The sequence below is a fragment of the Puma concolor genome, chromosome B1 (genome assembly GCF_028749965.1).
Source record: "Puma concolor isolate L17-30 chromosome B1, mPumCon1.1.hap2, whole genome shotgun sequence".
Taxonomy (NCBI): Eukaryota; Metazoa; Chordata; class Mammalia; order Carnivora; family Felidae; genus Puma; species Puma concolor.
In genome coordinates this window covers 46,063,329-46,085,708 of record NC_141670.1, presented here as the reverse complement: position 1 = coordinate 46,085,708, position 22,380 = coordinate 46,063,329, and the positions used below count along the sequence as shown (strand labels likewise).

The 22,380-nt window shown below is 39.1% G+C and overlaps 1 protein-coding gene across 1 annotated transcript in view; it reads left to right on the top strand.

Moving 5' to 3' along the window:
* Positions 1–22,380, top strand: part of KCNU1 (potassium calcium-activated channel subfamily U member 1) — a 149,109-nt gene that overhangs the window by 107,494 nt on the left and 19,235 nt on the right. Inside the window, exons 20-22 of the mRNA XM_086703723.1 lie at positions 14,770–14,866; positions 18,096–18,320; positions 19,702–19,888. Coding sequence (XP_086559849.1) covers positions 14,770–14,866; positions 18,096–18,320; positions 19,702–19,888 — 509 coding nt within the window. The remainder of the gene's footprint in view (positions 1–14,769; positions 14,867–18,095; positions 18,321–19,701; positions 19,889–22,380) is intronic.

Genomic DNA, 22,380 nt, shown 5'->3' with positions numbered 1-22,380 from the left:
TGAAAAGAAACAGTGGGGTTTGTTGGGGCACCTGGGTAGCTCAGTCGGTTGAGAATCTGGCTTTGGCTCAGGTCATGATCTCACAGTTTGTGAGTGTGAGCCCTGCTGTGCTGACAGCTCAGAGCCTGAAGCCTCTTTCTGATTCTGTGTCTCCCTCTCTCTCTGCCCTCCCCCTCTCACATTCTGTCTCGTTCTCTCAAAAATAAATAAATGTTTAAAAAATTAAAAAAAAAAAAAGAAACAGTGGGAGTTGGCAACTTTTGTCTTGTGCCAATCATACTGTTGTTGTTTTCTTTTCTCCTGGCATTCAAGATTCTTTCTTTGTCTTTGGTCTTCAAAGTTTGATTATAATGTAGCTATTATCCTACTTGGAGTATGATGAGATTTTTAGACATATAGTTTAAGGTTTTCATTTAATTTGGGAAGTGTTTGGTCATTATTCATTCAAATATTCTCTTTGCCCCTTTCTCTCCACTCATTCTGAGGTTCTCATGTGTAAGTTGTTTTCTAGTTTTCTGAATCTCTGTTCATATTTCTTCATTTCCCCCCTATTCTTTATATTAAATAGTCTCCATTGACCTATATTCAAATTTGTTGATTTATTTGTACCAGTTCAAATCTCTTGTTGAGCCCCTCTAGTATAAATATTTCCCTCCCCCAAAAAACAAATAATCCAATTAAAAATGGGCAGAAGACACGAACAGACATTTCTCCAAAGAAGACATATAGATGTCTAATAGACACACAAAAGGATGCTATACATTACTCATCATCATCAGGGAGATGCAAATCAAAACCATAATGAGATACTACTTCATACCTGTGAGATTGGTGAAAATCAAAAACACAAGGAACAACAAATGTTGGTGAAGCTATGGGAAAAAAAGGAACCTTCATGCACTGGTGGTGGAAATGCAAACTGGTATAGCCACTGTGGAAAACAGTATGGAGTTTCCTCAAAAATGAAAAATAGAACTACCATTTGATCCAGTAATTGCACAATGGGGTATTTACCCAAAAAATATGAAAACAGTAATTGAAGGGGAAATATGCACCCCTGTATTTATTGCAGCATTATTTATAATAGCTAAACTATGGAAGCAGCTCAAGTGTCTATCAATGGATGAGTAGATGAAGAAGATATGGTCTATACACAATGGAATGTTACTCAGCCATAAAAAAGAATGAAATCTTTCCATTTGCAAGGACATGGATAGATCTGAAAGGTGTAACAGTAAGTGAAATAATCAGAGAAAGACAAGTACCATACAATTTCATTCATATGTGGAATTTAACAAACAAAACAAATGAAAAAGGGAAAAAAAGAGATAAACCAAAAAACAAACTTAACTATAGAGAACCAACTAGTGGTTACCAGAGGGGAGGTAGGTGCGGGATAAATAGGTGATGGGAATTGAGAGTACACTTACCATGATGAGCACTGAGTAACATATAGAATTGTTGAATCACTATGTTGTATACCTAAAACTAATATAACACTGTATGCTAACTATACTGGAATTAAAATTAAAAAAAACTTAAAAATATATTTTCAGTTATTATACTTTTCAACTCCAGAATTTCCATTTGGTTCTTATTTTCTATCTCTTTATTGATATTCTGTATTTGGTGAGCATTGTTCTCATAATTTTCTTTAGTTCTTTAGACATGGTTTCCTCATTTTTTAAATTGTATCTATGATAGCTGTTTTAAAATCCTTGCGTAGTAAGTCCTGGGTCTGGGCTTCTGCAGGGACAGTTTCTATTGACTGCTTTTTTGCTACTTTTTTGCTATGTATGGGCCCTACGTCCTTGATATTGGTGTCTCATAATATCTTGTTAAAAGCCACATATTCTTAATAATAGAAAGCAGCAACTCTAGAAATTATTTCCCCCCTCACCCTAGAGTTTGCTGTTGTTCGTGTTCCTGTTGTTTGTCACAAAACTTTTCTGAAATAATTTTTTAAAGTCTGTATTCTCTGTGGTATGTTGACACTGAAGTCTTTACACACTCAGCTTTCTGGTTAGCTAATGATTGCACCGAGATTCCCTTAAATGCCTCGAACCAATAAATCTCTCCACCTTTGCCAAGGAGCTCTGTGTGCAGTTGGGGAGTGCCTTCAACACCCTAGCAGTTTGCATCTCTGTGTAGACTCTCCAGGGCAGCCACAAATAAGAGATCAGGGATGTCTCAAGTCTCTTGGGCATCATGTGCACAGCCCTGTGCATGCATGTGCTTCCTTTTAAATTCCTAGAATGAATAAATCAAAGCTTGTCGAGCTCCCATGGACTTCCCCCTTCTCCACTTTTGCCATTTAAGGAATTTTTGGCTCTCCTTTTGTTTGTTACACTGTTATCTCTTCCTCAATATCTGCAATTTAAAGCAACTGCTACTCCACAGTTTTGGAAAATTCTTCAGGAGTACTAGCTATTCCCACTGAGGAAAATCCGAATCAGGTCATATGAAGACAGACCTTTATTTGTGGGTGGGTATCTCCAGGAAGCTTCCATAAAACTCAAACAATGACATTTTATATGGGACTTTTGGGGAGCCCAAGATCTGTCCTTCCCCCTCCAGTGGCTGCTAGACTGCTGATTTTGTGGATACTGAGATTGTGAGGCTGTTGGATTCTAAAGCTACTTCAGAGCTGGGAAGAGGGGAATGAGATTAAGGCAAGTTAAATGCACAAACTCACTGGGTTTTTTGTTTGTTTGTTTTGTTTGTTTTGTTTGTGTTTTGTTTGTTTGTTTGTTTGTTTGTTTTTTACCAAGACTCTGCCATTTTCCTTTAACTAAACACTCCTTAATTACTTGAAGCCTCTGGTTAATTTTCAGAATTCTGAAAAAAGTTGACTTTGGAAGTTTCTGTCCATATCTCTTGCTTTTATGAAAGAATAGATTTTTGGAGGTCCTTACAGCCATTCTAGAAGTACTTCTTCACCATGGCTACTTTTTCTAGTTTTTCATCTTCATATTAAAATTGCCATGATCCTTTAAACTGATATAAACCATCTCTTTGCAGAAACTACTCTCTTCAACAATAATTTATCATTTCTGATCTGCAAATTAAAAAACCCAAACATTTTAGAATTATAGATAAGCATGCACAAATTTAACATTAACAAACGCTATAGGGACTTTGTGATATCTTTGATCTGTGCAAAAGTTATTTTTAAATGATGCCAGGATGTGTTCTAGCTCAGGGGTCAGAAAATTGTGGCCTAAGGGCCAAATCCAGCCCACCACTTATTTTAGTATGGCTTGAAATGGCAGGACAGTGTGTTTAATTTGCAGTGACAGTATAGCTGTGCTAAAAGAATGCAATATATGTTGATATTATCAGATTAGGTACTTATTACAGTATTCCCTATTACTGTAAAGCACTGCTTTAAAAAATTAGAAAATTTAAAAAGACTGTTTAATCACAGTAAATTTGCACCCAAAGTTTGTTTATGAGTAGCTTATTTGGTAACCAAGCAAGAGAAGTCATTTATTGATGGTAAGTCAATTAAATTGTTTTTGCAACAGCCAGCAAGGGTGTCCAGAGAAAATATAATGGTGTAATACTATTAGCCCTTCAGCAGAAACAGTTGCTTGAAGAGTTGACATTGAGAGCAATAACAGTAGTTAATTAAAAAATAAGCCCAAAGATTTTGAGTGGTTTCCTTTGGCTCTTTGTGAGTCACCAAATGTTACTGATACTGTCCAGTTGTTCATTATTAAGGGAGCCAATGCTGAATTTGAAGTAACTGAAAAATTAGCCTCTGTGAATAGTCTGCATGGCACAACTACCTGTGAAAATATCTTCAAAAAAGTTGAGAAAACACTAAGCCAGTACAATCTGAAGTGGAACCCACTAAGATGTATTACAACTGATAATGGTAAAAAATATGTGTAGAACAGAAAAAGAAAATCCTACTTAGAAAAATTTACAAAGCTTGCGAATGCAAGGTGTGCAAACACTGTGGTTATTCATTCTAGTACCCATAGCAGGTGTTTTATGGGAAATACGTGAATTTATCATATTTGTTTGGCCAAGAGTGTCAATGGTGAATTTCATTTGCTCTCATGGACACTATTATTAGTGCTGTGAATTTTTCTCAGAAATATAAACTGAGTATTTGATTTGCCCTACCACAAAGCAGTTCAAGAGCTTAGCATTGAAAAGATTTAATGTGATTTTTTGAGCTGTGGGTCAAAACTGAAATTTTTCTGGAGAACTGCCCTCAACACTAAGCGGCTTCAAGACTTAGCATTCACTGTAGATTTTATAATGTTTCTTAATGAAACCAGCATCAAATTAAAAGACAAAACAAAGCTTATATGTAAAACTTATTCTGTATAAAGTCTTTACAATTGTCATTCTTTGAATCACAAATAATGCCATACTTCTTTCTATACTTTCCATCATGTCAAAAGTTATAAGAAGTGAGATCATTATCTCCACACACATTTGGAGTGGGCATATTTTCTGATCTCAGTTCCAGGAATGTTTTTTGGTTTTGGTTTTGCATTTTGTGTTGTTTGTTTGTTTGTTTGTTGTTGTTTTTACCTTGATGCAAGTGCAAAGGAAATTTCTACGTTTTTAAGTTTATTTAACTATGCAGTTGAGGCATTGCCACCTAAACTTCCATTGTAAGTGATTGATCTGCCATATAATGACCTGCCAAAAGACAAATATTGAAAGAAGAGTTTAATATAATTCTGTAAATGCCTTCTAAGTGATGCATATGCTCAATTAGAATCATATGCTCATGGGGTACGATCAGTATTTGGTAGTACCTATCTGTGTAAACAGACATTTTCAAAGACTATATATGTTAAACTTTATTAGGGTCAGCATTAACATAAGAACATTTGCAATTAATTTTGATGACAGAGAACACTAACTATGAATGCCAATTAAGGAAGATCCCTTTAAAAATTTCTTTGTTTTGATTAGTAGATCTGTAATACAAAAATATATTTATTAGTAGTAGTAGTAGCAATAGTAGTAGTATATTTTGAATACTATCAATGAGAGATTGTGAAAATTTAATTTCTCTCTTATATAGCTACCTGCATAATACCACTTTTGCTTCTTGGCCTGTGATATTTAACATACTATCTCCCCAGCCACTTCACAGAAAAAAATTTGTCAATCCTTTTCTAGATAGGTAGTTGACCAGTATTTATTAGATGTCTGGAAATAATAGGTAAAGATTAATTTTAGGATAATTTCACAAAGGCAATAATTCTCATCCCAAACTTTTACTAAAAGTTTTGAAGTTAAAAGGGTATTGAAGAGCTTGGAAAAGTAGAGAGGCAAATAAGGAGTACCCATATAAAGAGCAATTTGACTCTACAATTATATAATCTCAATTTTCCACTGAAACAAACAAAATAATAATAATGATGATGATGATGATAATTTAAAAGATTATTTTATTTCAGTGGGAAATTGAGATTATATAATTGTAGAGTCAAATTGCTCTTTATGTGGGTACTCCTTATTTGCCTCTCTACTTTTCCAAGCTCTTCAATACCCTTTTAACTTCAAAACTTTTAGTAAAAGTTTGGGATGAGAATTATTGCCTTTGTGAAATTATCCTAAAATTAATCTTTACCTATTATTTCCAGACATCTAATTGAGGAGGGCACCTTTTGGGATGAGCACTGGGTGTTGTATGGAAACCAATTTGACAATAAACTTCATATATTGAAAAAAAAATAATGATGATGATGATAATTTAAAAAATTAAAGAATCAAAGAGTAGAATAAAATAACCATTAAGACACCTGAAACCTGGTGTGGTTACTGTTAGACTTTTCCCAGCATCCTGAGTGAGAGAGAACAGGCTCCTTTCACATGCTCTAATGAATGAGATGGGGAGAAGATTTCACAGAGCATATAATTTCTTTTTCCTTTCACAGAGTGATGAGAGCTCAGATATAACTTGGAATCTATTTCCATGGAGATTTTGAGGTGGAGGAGAAAGAGATGATAGGAAGGCAGTTGCATTCTTTCAAAATAGTCAAGAAACTACTCATCAGGAAGGCAGATATCATTTACATTTGTATTAAGTGTCTATGTAATTGTATACAGATGCCAATTTATTAAGCCATAGTTTCTTAGCTGAAACCTTTGACAGTGCACTATTTGGGGTCTTCCACTTGGTCTGCATGGGCAGCAAAGAGGGATAGGCATGCACTTCTGCCTGTTGGGTGACTAGTGTTGGCCCATCGGGTGTTCTTGTCCCTGGTGTGAGATAGGGCAAGAAAGATACAAGGCAAAACTCACTTATCAACATGCACAGGTTCCATGGCACGGGGGACATTTAGGTGAGACATACAAAGGAATTTTATTGCCAAAATGTGTATATATGTGCGTGTGTTTGGTGGTGATTTTTAAATTACAGCAAAGTTTCCAGAAAGTTTATAGGATCATTCTCTCCTCTCCTCTCCTCTCCTCTCCTCTCCTCTCCTCTCCTCTCCTGTCTCTCTTTTCTTCTCTCTCTCTCTTTCTCTCTCTCTCTCTCTCTCTCTCTCTCTCTCTCTCCCCCCCCCCCCTCCCTCCTTCTCTCCCTCCTCTAAAAGCCTGGAACTAAGTAAAGAATATTGCAAAGTTCCTTCTGGAGCTTAAGCAGTAGAGGTAAGAGGTGGAGCATCCAGATGGTTTCTTGATGCAACAGGCCTTGGCTTCAGGAAATCCAGATGTGAATGTTACCTTTATAGTCACATATAAGAAAAGTTAAGGACTTGATGTGCTGCAGAAACTCAATTTCAAATTAGAGGTGAACAGAACAAGAGGAACATTCTACTTCTTTCCTCCTTCGTTCTCATTCATCTTTAACTTAAAGAGCTAAAACATAGGGAACCTCTAAGGAGAGTGCTTGTGACCCTCCTGCCTTGTTAAGGCCATATCACTCTGCAGATCCCCTTCTATGTCCCCCATGTGAGGGAATAAAAAAACCTGACTCTACCTTTCATCCCTAATAACAGCGCCGCTTTAATCACTTCTTCTTGTTAAAGAACACTAACCACAGCCTTTTCCCTCTCCCACCCCCCAGAGGCTCCTACTTCTAACTTTTCACCTTTAATCAAGGCACACCACTTAAAAAAAAATAGCCTTCATGTAGTCCATTGAGCAGAAGGAGGGCCCCATGTCATGAGTGATCCCAAGTGGCCTCCACCGCCATTATCTCCATTGCTTCTTGACAGGTCACTGGTGCTAAGTAAAATGTTACAACACTCAGGATGCCTTTATTCAACAGCCTTCCCTCCAGTGATGGCTTCCAGATGGGAGGAAATTTTAAAAGCCTGTGACCCTCAACACATCATTAGGTCCTTTCAGTGTTTCCAAAAGCCTGTAGTCCCCAGCACACTAATAATCTCTCCTTGTTGACATTCAGCAACAAGAATGTCAGAGAAACTAAGGAATGTAGATAAGGAGACTTCACAAATAACTTCCTATTTAAAAAAGAAAATCCAGTAGCATTCATGTAACCTGCAATTATTTTTGTTTCCTCTGCACAGCTTGTATCTTTCAATTTGATAGCCCTCCCTCACCTCACACACACACACACACACACACACACACACACACACACACACACCAGTAATATTTTGATGGATGCTATTCTTTCCTGTCCTAATTTCTTCAGTGGCGGGGGGAGGCTGTTATTATTGATAATTTCCCAGACCAAGCTTCTCACCCAATGCATGAGGAAATAATTTTTGTCATGCTAATCTCTGACCCAGGCTCAATCCCATAAAACCTCAGAAACTATAAATACAATGAAAAATTTGCTAGTTTGCAGATATTTCAAATTCCTACTTCCTACCTCCATATCCCACCAAAAAGGCAAAAGTCTTTTGCCTGAAATTCTCATTTGCTTCAATAATGTGTGTCAGGATCAAAAGTATCAGTAACTGACTTGATCTTTCTGTTGCTAGTCCACAGAGCAGAGAAGATTGTATCCCAAACTCTGGAAAATAGTTTTCATTTAGGTCAACCTCTGTGTTTAGAATGTCACTTGATATTTAGAAGGTGTTAGGCGGGGTGGGAAAGAGCACCCTAGAAGTATAGCCTCATGCTGAAAAGATGGGCTATGGAGACTGTTCTCCTGAGATGTGAGGTTTGCTCTGAGCCCCAGGCTCCTCTACCCACAGCACAAACTCCAGCCTTTATTAAAGGTACCTACTGCTTTGGGTCATGCCTCATTTGTGCTCAAATTGTAGGAAATCCCAAATGCAATATCCATAAAATATAAAGAGATTTAAATGAGGGTCTGTCTGGGGAGTGGGTGAGGAAGAGGGAAACTGTCTTTTTTTATCTTTCTCCTTGATCATCTGTCTGGTAACAATTTAAATTCTGAGGTGCCTACATGTATATTTTCACAGAAAATGCTCTGCAGAAAGCTGTCAGTTTATACCCATCAGAAATAAAGCAAAGCTTAACAGAGAGATGTTCAAGTGAAAGCTCAGATGTGGGTTTATCTACTAGAAGCACCATCTTATTGTTGTCTGCACCTGGTCTGGGACCACTCTGACTTGTGTCTAATTTCTAAGCAAGATGGTGGGGAAAAAACGGCTTTGTGGAGATTTTAAATTGTAAACATTGAAAACAGAGGCCATAGATTTGATAGACTCCATCTGTAAAGCAGCATTTAAAGGCAAACAGAACACTCTATTCACAGCTGATTTGGTTTACATTAGAACACAGTCTACAGAGTATGTAGACTGAAACAAGATTACACTGAATACAATGATACCCTGAATTTTATTATGTCTCCTTTTTAAAATGCTATTCACAGATTTTTAAAAAAACAAATCATACCTACAATCTTTACTATTAAAGTTTATAATACCACCATGATTTCTTATGCAAAGAATCAAGAGACAGGAACCAGAGGCAGGAGGTTGGAAGATAGAATTCACTGGAATCTACTTGTCTTAAAACATACGGGGCTCTGACTACCCAACTGTCTTTCCTTCCACTGAACATCAACCAAATCCGCCTACAAGCAAAGAGGCAGGTTTTCTGGGCATAGTGTTTCAAGTGTTTTATTCTCCCTTCCCTTTTCCTTCCTCCCTGGGAGCTTTTTCCCATTCTGGTAGTAGAGGGTCCAGTTTTAGTGCTGAAAGTCTCCTGTACAGGGAACCTCCAGTTCTGAACACACAGCAGCAGCCACTTCCGTCCTTTCCTAGGGTTTTCCACAAGGCAGAAGAGGGCATGATGATTTAGAGATAACCACCAGCCTGCTGCCAACATATGGATTATCCCCTGAGATTTCATGGCAGGTTTTCTTGCATTCTGCCTTGTGGTAACAGAGTCTCAGCAAGGATATCTGGTCAAGCTGGTCATTAAGGTGCAGAACCAGGTGCACACTTTGCCTTTCTCATGAAAAAGGAAGTGATCACCGAGGCCTTTCTAACAAGGACAGGGATTGTGCTCTCCTCCTTCCTGAAATTCCTACCTGGTTTCTTGGTCCCAAAAGTGTCTGAGACCTCACGGGAACCCTCTCCATTTGCTCATCGATAGGTTCCTAGGGGAATGGACTGTAAAAAAATAACCCATGTTTTTAAACCTTAAGTTTCCCTCAAGGTAAAAAATAATGCCTTATTATGAATAAGTGGCAACAAGGTGAAACCCAGAAAAATGAAATCATAATGTGGCCATAAAGGGTCATATTTGAAAATTTGACTATAGCACCTGTGTAGTATGTATAAATGTGTGCAAGACAGAGAGAGAAAGAGACAGGCACAGGATAGAGTGGGAAGCACTGGTTATATAACTTGGCCCTCACATTCCCAAATTTTAGGTGATTGTCTTTTTCCTAGAACATGAAAGGTGGTAGTCAGAATTGACAAGCAATTAGTGTTTTCAGATTAAGTATAAACTGAATCACCTTGTCACTATACACCAAGTCATCAGAGAGAAGGCAGCTGTAGCCTTCAAGATACAAAGTCCTTAGTAGTACCAAAGGGATCCTGGGACAGAAGATATTCCCTCCATTTTTGGTGGGAACTTGATCACCACCTTCAAGGTACAGTTTCAGTAGCGTTTTCCAAAGACTGAACCAAGAAGGGCACTGAAACTCTTGGGCACACTGACACATTCCTCCCCACTCCTTCCCAACGCGCAGCCAAGGGGCTTGTCCTTTCTATGCTAAGCCTTTAAAACTTGTTACTTTAACTCAAGTCTTGAGCAAAAAATACATTGTTCTGCAACCAGGCCAGAAAACTCTCCTAAGAATTTACAAGCCACCTATGGAGTTTTAAAAGGGCTTCAGATAGAATGGTTACATGCCAGGGTTTCCTAACACATCCAAAAATGTGGACTGCAAAAGAGTAAGAGAGAAAAAAGAAATGTTGGTGCCTTTTAAACTTTATAATAGATACCAATGAACAGTGGAGGATATCATCCACTAGTAGATCATCTTCAAGAACAATCTAAGTCAAGTCTGTAACTTCGAGGAAATAATGACAGCAGACTTAGAGTCTTGGAAACTGTATTTCCTGACCTGACACTGATGCCTACCCCACCTTAACAGAGGATTTCCTACATGGCTTGATCTCTCTCTTCCATCAGATGTCACCATTGGAAACTGAAGGCACATGGTCCCTCGCTTCTATTTTCCTTTAAGTGATAGGATTCATACAGGATAAGTTGCTATGCACATGGAAGAATAAAAATACTCTTCGGAACGGTTCCAGGGAGCAGAGAGGAAAGAGCCTGCCTTCCTTAGCTGGGACGTGTTCACGCTTGTACTCAAAAGATAATTGGCTTCGTGCATATGAAAGCAGCTCCGAGGAAGGCAGTCATCAGCAAGGAAAGCTAGAGCCTTCATCCCCATGCTGCCCTGGACATCCACCAGTGGACTGGCTACAAAAGCTGTTCTCACCCAACACGCTAGACCTGTCAGCCTCTGAATATGGAAATCAGAGACCTGACTCTGAGAGGAATTCAGAATTCGATGCTTCCTGGATGCTCCCAGGTGGAAGTGCCCTACTTTGCTTGCACAAAGAGAAGCCCGTCTTGTGACCAGTGAACTACCCTGCCTTCATCCTAAACATGTCCGCTGAGGGCCCTCTCAGGGAACTCCTACCATATTTCTTGCTAGTTTCTCCTATACAGAAAGGTCCTTCACCCTGGAAACTTCTACCTCTGGTTGGGGTGTGGCTTTTCCTTTTTGCCCTGAATGACCAGGATGGTGTTCTGTGGCACCTCTTGCCTCCAATAGCATCAACCTTTATGTTCTAATCTTCATTTCCTAGTTATAAGACTGCTAGTGCTGCACATTCCCATAGGTGATTTATTATTCTCTTTAGGAAGGTATATTTCTGCAAGGATCATGTCATTTGCAAGGCATACGACAGAAGGGAGCTTTAGTTAAGAGATGGTGAAATAAGTTGCATCAGGTTTTGCTTGGCAAGGACACCAGATGGATGCCTTTATGATGAAGTGGGGCTCCTCCAGCCTTTTCTTTTATGCAGGTCTCCAACAGGTGTTTCCTCTAAGGCATATCTGTTTTCCATAACATCAGAATGAAGAAAGATGTTGTCTGTGACAGCTTGGGTACATAGATCATGCTTTTATTATGATAGAAAAGTGTACAGCGATTGATTTGGTATCCCGAGTCAAGCTAAAATGTGCAGGGGAGAAGATTATTCTCCTTTTGCCTAAAAGACCAGGAGTCCTCGTTATGGGGATGGAGGAAGGGGCAGGAAGAGGGAGAAGGAGGGGAAAAGTGAAAAGGCTGAAGAAAATGACCAGAAGGAAAAAGTAGCAGTTTTTGCACACTTGAATGAAGAGAGCGGAGAGCAGGAAGCCACCTCTCTGAAGGTAACCTGGGTATATTTTATATCAGTATCTGAGGGATGGTGTCTAGGAATCTACACGTGGAGAGAAAAGTAGGTTGTATGAATGAGTACCATAGCCAGTTCTCCAGATCCTGATAAAAATCAAAAACAGACTCATCTTAGGTATGTCCCCTGGTGAGTTTCTTTAACAAGCCTGGCATAAAGCCATCACCACGGTTCTATCTAGTACCATTAAGAGAGCCTGTATGGCTCTTAGAATTAAGAGTTAGAGCTCCCGAGTTATGGAATTTGTACACAAATTCTACGAGCCGTATTTAAACCACCAAAACCCACGTTAATTTGAAAGAACAAGATAACCCATTTTGGTCAAACTGACCTTGAGGCTTATGTTGCAACATTCTCTGGCTAGGTAAATGACTAGAATCCACCACGTTTATAGAGAGTCTTAAATGGTGAGGAAGATAAAGGATTGCACCTCAGTCTTGGCCAATCTCATTGGCAATAAGCTCTTAATTTCCAAACCCTTCTCCCATGGCAGCTTCTCTGTCTGGGTCTTCTGACACTTCTAAGCTGACAGTCTTAAGTTTAAGTAAGTTCCTTTGTCTGAAAAATTATGACTTAAGATAGCAATTTGGAAACCGACTTGGTTAAAGACATCAAAATTGCTTGATAATTATCTTACAGTCTGAGCCTTTGGGCCAGGTGTTGAATAACAAGCTGTATTAATTCACAGAAAAAAAAAAAAAAAAACCTCACCTGCAGCACAGAGTGCAATATGTTGTATTTCTCCCAGGATGTTTGATAAAATCTCACAGGAGAGTACTCTCATAATGTACTCATTACTGGGGCCGAACCTGTCATGTGACATTGTACAGTATGTCCCAAAAGGCTATTCAAGAGATAGTGACAGGTATTTTTAAATTAGTAAATGAACATATCAAATAAGTAAATGGTAAACGTGTGTGTGGTCTAACAAGTGTGTGAAACACTGGATTATATAAACTTTCAAGGATTTCTTTTTTGCGAGACTTTTCTGAACCTTTCATACGCTAAGGCACAGTGTGAATCTCAAAGAGAGGGCATCTTTCTCAAACGTTATTTGACTGCAGAAAGCATTTCCTCAGGACTTCTCCAGTTACTACAATTCCGTGCAACATGTCTTTTAGAAAAGGCATTTCTGTCAGAAGAAGATGCATTTATGCTATGGTAACAACCACGAAATCTTAGTGGCTTAGCACCACAAAGGTGTATTTCTTTTTCCTGTGACACGTCCAACACAGGTCAGTGAGGCCAGGGCCCTCTGCTCCACTTGGGTGTTCATATTGTCAGGCTGGCTGGTCATCACTTAAGCAGGTTACGAGAGAGCCTGAAGAATCACACAGGAGTGTGTCACTACCTAAGCCGTCACTTCTCACATTTCATTGGTCGGAACTGGTCGTGTGACCCCACAGCTGCCCATATACTAAGGAAGGAAAGGGAAATTGGGTATTCTGAGCACCAGTAATGTCAACCTTAGCAGTATATTGAAACACCAGCTTTACCGTTTGTTAGCACTTTGACTTTTATCCATAAAACAAGGAGTGGTCTTTAAAGTGTCTGGCAGAGACTACAATGATCATTAAGTATTTCAGTTACTCCCTATGCTCCTCAACCCTGTTAAAGCTAGCAGGAGCCATCTGACTAGGTTTGGCCACTGGAATGTAAGCAAAAATGATGGCGTGTCACTTTGGGCCAATGAAATTAAAAGCCCGGTCTTGGGGTGCCTGCGTGGGTCAGTGGGTTAAGCGTCCAACTTTGGCTCACGTGAGCCGTCTCATGGCTTGTGAGTTCAAGCCCTGAATCGGGCTCTGGGCTGACAGCCCAGAGCCTGAAGCCTGCTTCAGATTCTGTGTCTGCCTCTCTCTCTGCCCCTCCCTGGTACATGACCTGTCTCTCCTTCCAAAATAAATAAAACGTTAAAAAAAATTTTTTAAAGCCCAGTCTTGATTCTCCAGTTCTTTTCCCTTGCCTTAATGACGAGAAGGATGTGAGTTCCAGGTGTGTGAACCTAAGATGGTATAGCCTCTGTGCCCTTAAAGGTTGGGATGGCTGCATGGACTACAGGCACCTGCTTACCTGAGGAAAATACATGGTGTGAGTGAGAACCCGGGTTATGTTCAGTCCCTGGAATTTTGTGGTTATTTCTTCAGACTAAGCCTTGATTCTCCTGACTCAAATAGTCTCTTTCAACTCTGAACTTTCTGTGCTTCCAGAAGGGTTTCCTCTCTTCTCTACTGAGCAAATATGCATTCCTTTGGATGCGAGGAGATTTTTCCAAAGATCATCTAACGCTTTCAGTGGTTGAGCATATCCATGACAAGCATTGTGCCCAACTCCAGTGTGGGGTGATCACGTGGAGGGCTTTGCCAAGACTTAAACCAAGATTAGAGCAGAGTTTAGTCAAATGCAGGCCAGGGATGGAAGCTGTAAAGAATGCAAAACACATGGAGTAAGTGAGGATGTTTCAACAGGGCCTCATATTCAACAGGGCCTCATACACAAAGATATAGAAAAGAGAAGGGGGGAAAACAGGCCAAGGAAAGAGACCGCATTCATGACTCAATCTCACAGCCTTTTAAATTCTATATTCAGGTGCCCAAAACACCTCCCATGATTTCTTCATCACTGCAGTAGCAAAATTAAGAGCAAAAATAACTGCCTTTAAGGCAGTATAATGTAAGGTAAAAGGAGAGACTGATAGGTCTGTTAAATACACACACACAACAGGCTTAGTATGTCTTCAGCTGTGATACACTCATTGGTGTCCTTCAGACATGAATCTTTATTCGGGACTCTCACAGACTGAAGATCACTTTCCTTGTGTTGTTTGCACTTTGAGTGCAAGGTTCTAATGAGTCTGACATCTTGGCTTTGTTACATTAGTGCCCCAAATGTTCTCAGCTAACTCTCCATTCTCCCTACTTAGGGCTTTTCTGTATGAACCAGAACCGGGTTGTGACCAGCTTGATGACAGCGGCATGTTTCACTGGTGCAGAGCAATTGCTTTGGACAGAGTGATTCTGGTAGGTGATCTTGCACCAAATCTCAGATAAAATAAAGCTACTCATCTAGGGAAAGTAAGTCCTTACACTAGTTATATAAGCGCCTGCCATTTCTCTTTGTACACTGTGAATTTCAAAGGAAGGACACATTCCTCTCCACCCATATGAATGGTATGCAGGGTAACAGATGTAGCATTTGACAAAGACGATGTGGGTAATGTGCTGGGATTTGAAGCAATCAGATCAGATTGTTCAACTACTTTTTCCCTCCTTTCAGGGTTTAGCTGAGTCAGTTATTTAGAATAATGTTCTCCTGACACTTTGCTGTTTTGCTAGTAAATCTAATTAATTTCAGTGCACCAGGGAAACCATTTACAAGAACTCTGAAGCCTTTCTTTTTTAAAAAGTAAATAAACATTTTCCTAATTATTGATTTTAAATTTTGGATTTTCTATAGTGGTTTTTCTTAAAGCCGGCTGTACTTAAGCGTAATACATTAGGCAAGAGTGTATCTCCCAGATGCATGACCTGGATGAATCCTAATAGATATTAGAATCCTGTCCCTGCCTCTGTTTTCTCAAGGAAATGAACTAACTCAATTTACTGAAATGCCAGCAACTAAGATGTAAAAAGTCTGTATCCTAATCCAGGCTCTGACACCTGCTTTCTGGATCCTCATCTATTCTCATTTTCCAGAGTTAGCATAATCTCAGTGGTTTACTTGCAAGCAGTAGTTGGTAAATATAACTAATAAAAGTGATTATATGTTGTATGAACCCTATATCATTTTTTCAACTATGACTAATTGATAATTATATCTTTTTCTTGCTTTCCAAAAGTAGTTCAGTTCACTTTTCTTCTGTTAGACACACACACACACACACACACACACACACACACACACACACACAGAGCTCTTGTGGCTTGGTACCAGTGTCCTGACAGAATATGTTCCAATTTTTGTAAAAGCCTGATCAATCATTTGATCAGAAGCACAAAATTGTCAGAACTGTCATATCAACTAGAACACTATTAGGGTTGCGGCTGAAATTCACCATTTCAGCAATGATGTCTTATTCTAAACTAAGCAAAATAAACTCCGTTGAGTAGGAAGATAAACATGTTTTCAGTGGGAGGGGAATCATTAGAAAGGTTGAGAAGTTGGTTGCAGATGGAGGTATCCAAGAGACCAAGAAATAGAAATGGCAGATGCTTTATCATACCTATTTCTTAAGCACAGAGACAGGTTGCCATGCTAGATAGCTCCTTTCTGACGCTTGATGTAGAATATAGTTCAGGACACCAACTAAGTCTTTTGGTAAGTTTAAAAGGGCTTCTAGTTTAAGAAATTCTAAAGGTTTTGAAATTTGCGACCATAGAGGAGAAATGTCCATACTGCAGAATTCAAGGGGTCTTCGAATTTGGTTTGGTTTGTGGAAGGGTCAAGTGGAAGTGGTTGGCCTAAGTTACTTTGAACAGATAGTGCACCCTCCACTTCCTCCCAAAGCTGCCATCTTTCTCAATTGGGAGACAGTTTTGTGCCACAGTTTGTTGGAGAAATTGCCTCTCTAGCTGTGCCCATTAATGCACTCTGCCGTGCATCTTGTTTCTAATTGTTTAGTTCTACTCAGAAGAGCGATAGTTGGACTTCAGGCATGTTACATTAAATACCGTTAGAGGCTTCATTATTCAAGTTACAACTAATCAGATTAGCGAGAGACAATTATTTAATAGATTTGGTTACGATTCACATCACTCTCTAGGAAGGCTCTCCAGACAAGTAGCTTTATTTCCCCTCACAGGGCAATTCCCTCTGAAAAGAGAGTATTTCCTCATATATGCTAATTTGACAAACTAATTGTGGAGATGTCAGATGTTACTTATTTATCTGGTTAGATTTTATCAGCCCGTGTTTCACAGAAGCTTGTCATTTAACCCAGCTAAGGACGGGCGTGAGGGAGGATGATGTATCCATTTGAAGTATTCTGAGTCTTCATGAGCAGACGAATGTAGAACACACTCATACATGAAATGCTTTTAAATGCATTTAACTTGTTCTCTACCACCTTCCAAGAGTCCTCCTCTGAAACTCTAGGAATTCAATAAGATTCAGAGTTGATTAATAGGTATTGAACAACAGCTAATTAGTTGAGCATTACATTTTCAATATGGTATTTAATTTCCACAACAGAATTCACTCTTATTTTTAAACCATTGAAACTTACAGAAATTGAGGGTGAGAGGGTTAAACTAGTTTGTTCATAGTCATACAAAAGAATACAGAATCAGGTCTTCCTCCAGATCCAGTGCTGCTTCCAGCCCATCCCAGTGTCACTAGAGAAGACCTTGACTCATTCCCTGGAAGAAATCAGACAAAGGCTCAACATGAGTTTCCTACAGGAATATCATCTCTCTCTTTTTTTTAAAGTGACATTTATCATTCTTAAAAGTCTCTGTGAATGTGGGAGAAACCTAACCTAAATATTTGTCATGTACATTATTATTTTCAACTTAGAGATATTAAAGAAACGTTAACAACTGGTGCTGCTGATGGTAGTGCGGGACATGTATAAATGCTTGAGTTCAGATGGAATTTTTGTGACCTTTTTATTTCTTTTGTGCACTTTGCATAGGAATTTCTTCAACTTTGCAAAAGCATCTGTTGAATCAGTTTGGTGTATTAGGTGGAACCATATAAAATGACTAATATTCAACCATTCTTGGCCCATGAAAAGGCAATTTCACATGTTCCAAACTAATGGATATATTCGTATATACAAAAATCCACTGAAAACTGCAGAATTTTGTACAACCTGACGTGATTTTCAGGGCTCACTAGAAAACATAAATTTAGCAAAGGAACTTGTAATGTCTTAGCTTTCCATTGAATCTCACTATAGCACATAGAAGGCCAAAAACATGTAATGACAATAAAAGATGTGTTCCCCATTTGGTTCTATGATGTCACACCTCAAGAAATGACACTTATTTGAGTTTTAATTGATGTACTCCAGGCTAATAAAAGACTTTAAACAGTGGAGTCAGAAGGAACTCTACAAAAAGATAAAAAGTAGAATTGCCCAAGGCAGATAAATTCCATTTTTATGAGCAATTTGCAGAATTACATTATCCTTGTGGAAGTACTCCTGTGGATGTACCTAGAAGTATTGGTATGAGGGGAAGGAGCCCTCTTTGAGAGACTCTCAGCTTGTTTCTAAAACTGACCAGACTCTGGCCTGCTTATGCTTAGAAACGAATGGACAAGTCAAAACATGAGTTTCGGAACCATGTGGTAGCATGTGTCTTTGGAGATGCCCACTCAACGCTGATGGGGCTTCGGAATTTTGTAATACCCTTGAGAGCTAGCAGCTATACCCGGCAGGAGCTGAAGGACATTGTATTCATCGGATCTTTGGATTACCTGAAGAGAGAATGGGTGTTTCTCCGGAATTTTCCCCAGATATACATTCTTCCTGTAAGTGTCACATAGAGTGAATATTTGTATTCACTAATGGTACTAGCATTAATAACAAAATAATAGCTTGTAGTTATATAGTGCTTACTGCTATCAAAAACTATTCTAAGCATCTTACATAAAGTAACTCATTTCATCCTCAAAGTAATCCTATGGGGTAGATTGTGAAAGTGTTGAACTTTGGGCACAGAGAGAGTAAGTAAGCTGTCCAAGTTTACACCACTGGTAAGTAGCAGAGCTAAGACCTAAATCTAGACATTTTGGCTCCTGGGTTTATGCTCAGGATCCACTGCATGTTATGTTTTATGTTTATTATTATGTTTTATGGTTTTTATATAACTCACAGTTTCTCTGCATTTCTGAATCTGATTCTGACTTAATAGCTAAAGCTAATAGCTAAGCCTTTGTGTTCCAACTTTCTCATCTTTTCTGGAGACACATCTAATCTGGAACACATAATGCCACACAGTCCTTGATAGATGTATGAAAAGGAAGAATTCGGTTTACATTTATGAGAAATGGATCGGTTCTGCATATATGACATTGTGGTTGTAATTGTATTTGCTCTGAACCTTTATAGGTCTGTATGCCATTGTATCCCTCTCTTTCCCTGGATTAAAAAAAAATATGGCGGTGTGAAATGCACCAAAGCATGTAATATTTTTCATGAAATGATGCTGGCAATGTGTAATATTTTTCAAATTTCAAAAATGGTTCCGTCAAGGAACAAATTTCATTTCCCTTTAAAAAAGGCACCAAAAGTTCTCTGCACTGCACCCTTTTATTAGGCCAGAGAAAGGAAGACAGGAAAAGAACCAGAAATCTCCAGATCCAGCTAGTGTTAGGAATTACCAGTATTCTAGTCTAAGCTTCCTGAGGGCGGGATCAGATCTATCCCTGTGTCTCCACCAAACTGGGAAAGAAGTAACCACCACTATGCTAGTTAACCCAGAGAGTAACAGGAAAGGTCAGCTACAAACAAAATTGTGGGGATGCAAAATTTGCCTTTAGATCCATAACTTCTCCTTTCTCTGAATGTTTCCTGTTATCCCTACTGTTATCCCTAATTTGCTTCTCCCACTTGAGTCATATGAATGGACGTGGGCTCTTCTGTCTCCACCCTCCTTTGGCTCATCCAGACTTGCTCTCAAGAAAGGGCCTGTGAAATTTAGTCACACTAAGATATTAATGATCAGTGAAGCTAAATGTGTTCAAATATCAGGTAGCTGAGTCTTGAAACCAAGTCAATGGAGGCTGGAGAGGGTTTGGCTGAAAAATTGGCATCACCCACAAAGAGCCATTACCCTGAGCCATTACCCTGAGCCATGAAAAATTCCCTCCATCTGAGAAGTCCCTCCTCTACTGGGTTTTCTCTCGTTAGGGATCTGCACTCTTTCCTGAAGACCTCCGTGCAGCCAACATAGAGGAATGTTCCATGTGCGCCGTTCTATCCTCCTCATCCAAGGCATTGAGCAGCCCAGCTTTGGTAGACACAGAGACCATCATGGCTACCCTCAACATCGGATCACTGCGGGTTATCTGCGCTCCCCATATGCCTGAAGAACCATGTAAGAACAACTCCCTGACAGGAGGAGGCTAGAGAGAATGGAACAAGGAAAGAGAATTAACTCCTCTCAGAAGTATTTTGATAATGGGGAGGAGGAGACATTGAACCAGATAGCCTTGAAGTTCCCTTCCAACTCTGAGAATTCTATAATGGAAGTAGCAGACAGTTCAGTCCTTGGGGATCCTAAGTCAAATGAAAACTATGTCTGTATTCTAAATGGAATGCATGTAACACTATTTTCCAATTTTAAGAAAAATCACTGAATTTTTAGTGCTGTTTTTGTTGTTGTTATTAAATATTAGTTAAGATAGAAATTGGCATATTATTATAATTAATAACATTTAGTAGTAGTAGCAGTAGTAGTATCAATCCTCATTGGATCTTAGAGTTGTTTCCATACTCTTCCTAGTTTCATGTTTGAGAGAATGAAGTATAACTCTCTCTTACTCTTTGAAGATGCTTTTAATATATGAATTGTACAAGATTATCTCTAAGGTCCCTTTCAACTTCTACAGACTAAAAATGTTGTATTGCAGCTTCAGATTGGAAAGAGATGGTGAGAAGCAGGATCTGTTCAGGATGGGGATCAAGTCTCTTCCTCCTTTGTATTCCTCTTAGTTCCTAGTACAACTATGGTCACTTAGATGCTTACCACATACACACTGAATTGCAACAAATAAGCCAGTAAGATGGACTCTTGAGCCCTTATGTTTGACTGTACCCAAGTGTTCAAGGTAAATTCCCACTAAATATTGTGGTTTTCCTTCTCCTCCCAAATAGGAAAAGGCTTACTATTAATTTGTTTCCAAAATTGAGTACTAGACACTCAACCTAATATGAAAGTACTATTTCTGAAGAATTTTCTGTATCTAAAACAGATTTTCAACTCAACAAATAAAAGTAAATCATGGTTGGGGTTCCCTGTATCCAGCCATTTCCCTTGGGAATGTTGATCCTCTGTATCAGGATCAGGAACTTAGTCCTTTAGCCACATAGCTGTTGACCACTTTGCATGGAACTTGGAACAGTCAGACATCAACGGCATCACAAGGCTTTCATGATTATTGTTTTGGATAAAAATGTTCATGAATCAAATTAGGAAACCAAGAGAACTCTCTCTGACTCCTAGGTGCTGTTGCTAGGTGAGAACATAAAAGGGTCTTGGGACAGAGGAATAAATGAGCAATCTAGCCTAATCTCTGGTAGGTGAACTGAGCCAGCTACCTGAGACACCCTCACTAAGCAATGAAAGCCCACTCAGCACCCAGAGTTTCAGGGTGTTTTGCAAAGCAGGCTAATAACAAAGCACTTTATGAATATCAAAGTGCCATGGAAATCCAGACTGAGGATGTATGAACCATATCTCTGCTGAGCAAATCAAAAAATGCTGTTGTGCTCTGCACATAAAACCTTAGCTTAGCAATTAGGCTCACTCAGATTTACACACGATTTGTGTGTGATATATGTGTGAGTGGTGTGTGTGTGTGTACACACCATACTTATAACTTTCTATAATTGGACAAAGAAGAAGAAGTATTCACTTTAAAGGCAAAGTCATCAGTATACAAATGAAAATGCCCACTTAAGCCTGGGATAAGCTGACATTGGCCATTGAGTTAATCATCTCGGTGACTTGTCCTTCCTATCATTACTTTTACTTCATCTCACATCTTATATAGGCTAGAAAGAGAGAAACCTATGGATTTAATTCCACTTTCCTTTATTTCTAGTGATTTTTATCCCTTTGCTTATTCATTAATTCAACAAAACAATATTGATTTGGTATGATGTGCCATGAACTCTGTTACAGGCTAGAAGGATGCCCTCAAAGGAGAAAGATTAATTGGTAGAAGGAGGTAAAAGAGAGAAGGAAGAAGGTTTGGAAAGGGGCAGAGAAAATGAAGAAATATCAAAGTATTTCAATTGTTATGAAGTATGAGTACATGCTTTCCCCAAAGATAAAAGGAAAGGTTTAGAGAAAAATGTATTGTGGGAGGCTTGCAAGGTTTCTTTTAGGGATATCATCATACCCAACTGTGTGACCAGGAAATGGAGACCTAGACAGGCTCTACTGCGCCACCTAACGAAGGTCACTGAGTCTGCTTATCTGCGGGCTATAACATCAGTAAAGTCACGTTATGAGCACCCAAGAATAGCAAAGGATCATTACTCAGATTTTTCATCAATTACTCTGGCATTATAGAAATCTACTCGGAGTTTATATAGAGAAATTCTGAAGCCTTGAAGAAGCCTATTTGGCTCTCTTAACCATTCTTCCCATTTCATGTGAATACCATTCTTGTACCATCCCTAGGAGATAGAAATGAGAATATACACTTCCAAGAACTGACAGTATAAAGGACTATGAAATTCTGCCAGGCGTCAGAAAACATCTTGCATGCTGAGCACCAACATAAGACTAGCCAATGGGCAGTTTGCTCTCCTTTCCTCTAGGACAGGGGTTATCAACCAGGGGCAGTTCCCCTCTCCCCT